Below are 2,904 nucleotides of genomic sequence, written 5' to 3'. Positions count from 1 at the left end.
TATTGTGTTGTAAAACATAACGAACCGTAGTCATAATTTGAATAATTCACTCCATGAAGTCTAGGCAATAAGACAAAACCCTACACTTTCCTATGCCTACCTTATACTTGTTATAATATTCCACATGTTATGACCAAAGTCATAAGTGGAAAATATAGATTGAGCTCCTAATGGTGCCTTCCTCTTCTTCACACGATTACTCAACAAACAAAAATCAAATGACAAGAGTCTTCCTTCAAACATCAACTATCCCTCACACTTGTAAAATCTCTATAGCATAATCTTTGACACGTTCTATGTGATGGCCCCTTACATCCTTAGTCATGAAAATTTAGGAAGGCGGAAAAATATGTAAGAGAGCTTATATAATGTCATGAAAACATAATTTTAGATATCTTTAAATAAAATAAACTTTCTTATAAACAACGCAACAGTTAAGTGGGAGTATTATTTATTCCCGCTTTGATCAATAAAAAAACAACAAAAAAATGGGAGATCCTTTCACATGCTTAGATTTTTAAAGGTTTCAGGAGATACCTTCTAAGTACCCCCTCATCATATTTAGAAAAATTAGAATAATGTTTTCAAACTTTACTTTCTATTATGTTACAAAGAATATGCCTTCGTAGAAATGGGCCCACTAAGCAAATGCCAGTGTCAAAAATTACTCTTATCAAAATACTCTGGAGCTATCTAAAATAATCGGGAGCCACACAGAGAAGCCAAATTCTGAAGCCAATTTGCGATAAGAATTCGAAACCCAATCTAAAACTTTGTTACCAGAAACAGGACATCCAAGACCCGTTTTGCATTGCGACAGGCGAAACGGGCTCCATTACAGACAGTTCATATATAATCCGTTTCCTGTATGCAACCCTTAAAAATTGGGTTTCTGTCATGCTGCCGTTGCTGGTTTCTGGTAACATAGGAACTGTAAGATAGCAATTTGGGAACAAGAGATCCAATAACAAAATTTCACTTAATTTAGAAACACCATGATTTACAGTACCCAAATCCTTCAAGGACGTAAATATTATGTGACAGTTCAACAATAAATTCAGGGATGCCATCGAAACTTTCCTAGACAACTTATATACCTTAAAGCTCTTACAGAAGCTAGTTTCTCTTAAACAACTTAAGAAATACTTGCAATTCAATCTACCACAAATCTCTTCCTGATTTTTAAGGCCGTCTCCAGCACCCGATCAGAGGAGAGCAGATTTTTCTTGACGCTCTCCCTCTCCATACATCTCTTAACCCACGCATCAAGCATTGGGTATTCAGTCTCAAACGGTATCTTGAAATTCCCAATAGTTTCAAATGCATGGAACCAAGAAGTGAAGGGAATGAAGGCGATATCAAGGAACCCAAAATCCTTTCCCCCAAAGAAAGGCAGGGTTCCTCCTGCTGACATTTTTTCCAACGCCCCTTCTAAATATTGGAGGTTCTCCAGAAAATCACGCTTGGCTTGCTCCTGAACCTCATCTTCCGATTTAACTATACGAATCCCCGAGTCAAGAAACTGCAATAAACAGAGCACACAAGTATTAGACATTTTCAATCTCCACCTACATGGAAACGCGTTGATTTACTTATTCATGCCAACGACAACGAAGAAATCATTACCTTCTTATCAACGAAGTCAGCCCAAAAACGGGCAAGGGCGCGGTTATATGGCAAAATCTTCTCGGAGCCCCAGGTCTCATCAATGTACTCAAGAATGATTAGAGACTCGCATATGGGCTGGCCATTGTGGATGAGGACAGGTACTTTCTTGTACACAGGATTCATTTGCAGGAGTAGGTCGCTCTTATTGAAGGGCAGATCCTCTTGTTGGTATTCATATTTTACACTTTTCTCTTCCAAGGCAATTAAGACGCGCATGCCGAATGGACTCGTCTCTGAGCTGAGGACTTTCACTTGCTCCATGTTATATCATACACACCACACAAAGTTCAGACAAGAGTAATGTTTTCTTGGTCTCTATATTTGGGCATTGGAGTTCTATATAAGAAAAACAAGATCATCACCAACATTAGGTTGAACCAGTGATTAGCGATGTGCTGACGTCGGCCCTTGCGTCACAATGTCCCGTATTGACCACGCCACAATGTCCCGTATTGACCACGCCAAAGAAAATTGAGGCGTATATTCATTACAAAGTGTGCGGGCCAAGAAAAGCCACGTAGCCTAGTCTTGTTATGGTTTAGGTTAAGGCACAATTTCAATTTAGGGAACTTGCATACAGTTACATACTTCAACGGTTATACAGTTACATACTGTTTTAACAGTTTGAATTATTCATCTTGGCTGAATAAGTTTTTTTATATCGATATAAAGTAAAGTATAAGAATAAGATCTATCAGCAGGCAGCTGAAAGAAAAAATAACTCAGACATAAGTTCAAAGCTATATAAAGACCGAAAGAAGCATACTTTACAAGATTAAAGTCAAAGAAGGTTCATAAGAACATTCATTACATTAATTGAACAGCTTTACTTTAACAAATATAGTTATGTGATTGAAATTGTAGCATCACTTTTTGATTTGCTATCGTTATCTTGTTTGAAGAATAAGTTGAAGCCATTCCAAATTTTCATCTCCATATCAAATTTTAATTTATTTTTGTTTTTATGTATATTAGTTGAAATTATATAGTTTGTGTCTTCTTAATATACATGAAGAAATATATTTTAGTAATGGATTATGTAATTATATATTTATAATTGTGAGTTTTTATTAATTATTTAACATTTAGTTTCTATTTTGATTATTTGTCTATGATAAAGGCTCATCTAATGGAGTTAATATATACGAATATAAATTGCTCTAGGTAAATAAATGATGGTTATTGATCAAATCTAAAGTATTCAAATTATTAATTTATAAATAATTTGTAGCATAT

General features: G+C 35.5%; 1 protein-coding gene across 1 annotated transcript; it reads right to left on the bottom strand.

The window, feature by feature from the left end:
* Window positions 1–960: 960 nt before the first annotated feature.
* On the bottom strand, window positions 961–2,006 carry LOC131051592 (probable glutathione S-transferase parC). Its single transcript, XM_057986169.2, has 2 exons — window positions 1,627–2,006; window positions 961–1,522 (listed from the first exon to the last, which is right to left on the bottom strand). The coding sequence occupies exons 1-2, from the start codon at window positions 1,927–1,929 to the stop codon at window positions 1,154–1,156; spliced, it is 672 nt and encodes a 223-aa protein (XP_057842152.1). The 5' UTR covers window positions 1,930–2,006; the 3' UTR covers window positions 961–1,153.
* Window positions 2,007–2,904: the final 898 nt, after the last annotated feature.

Source organism: Cryptomeria japonica, chromosome 7 (genome assembly GCF_030272615.1).
Source record: "Cryptomeria japonica chromosome 7, Sugi_1.0, whole genome shotgun sequence".
Taxonomy (NCBI): Eukaryota; Viridiplantae; Streptophyta; class Pinopsida; order Cupressales; family Cupressaceae; genus Cryptomeria; species Cryptomeria japonica.
Note: the sequence above shows the minus strand (reverse complement) of the source record. Positions and strands in the feature narration are given on the sequence as shown.

Bases quoted from the DNA above. Each gene is read 5' to 3' on its own strand.
- LOC131051592 (XM_057986169.2), bottom strand. From the start codon at position 1,929: ATGGAGCAAGTGAAAGTCCTCAGCTCAGAGACGAGTCCATTCGGCATG. The intron at 1,523-1,626 runs GTAATGATTTCT...TGTTTATTGCAG, and splicing joins CTGACTTCGTTGATAAGAAG to TTTCTTGACTCGGGGATTCG.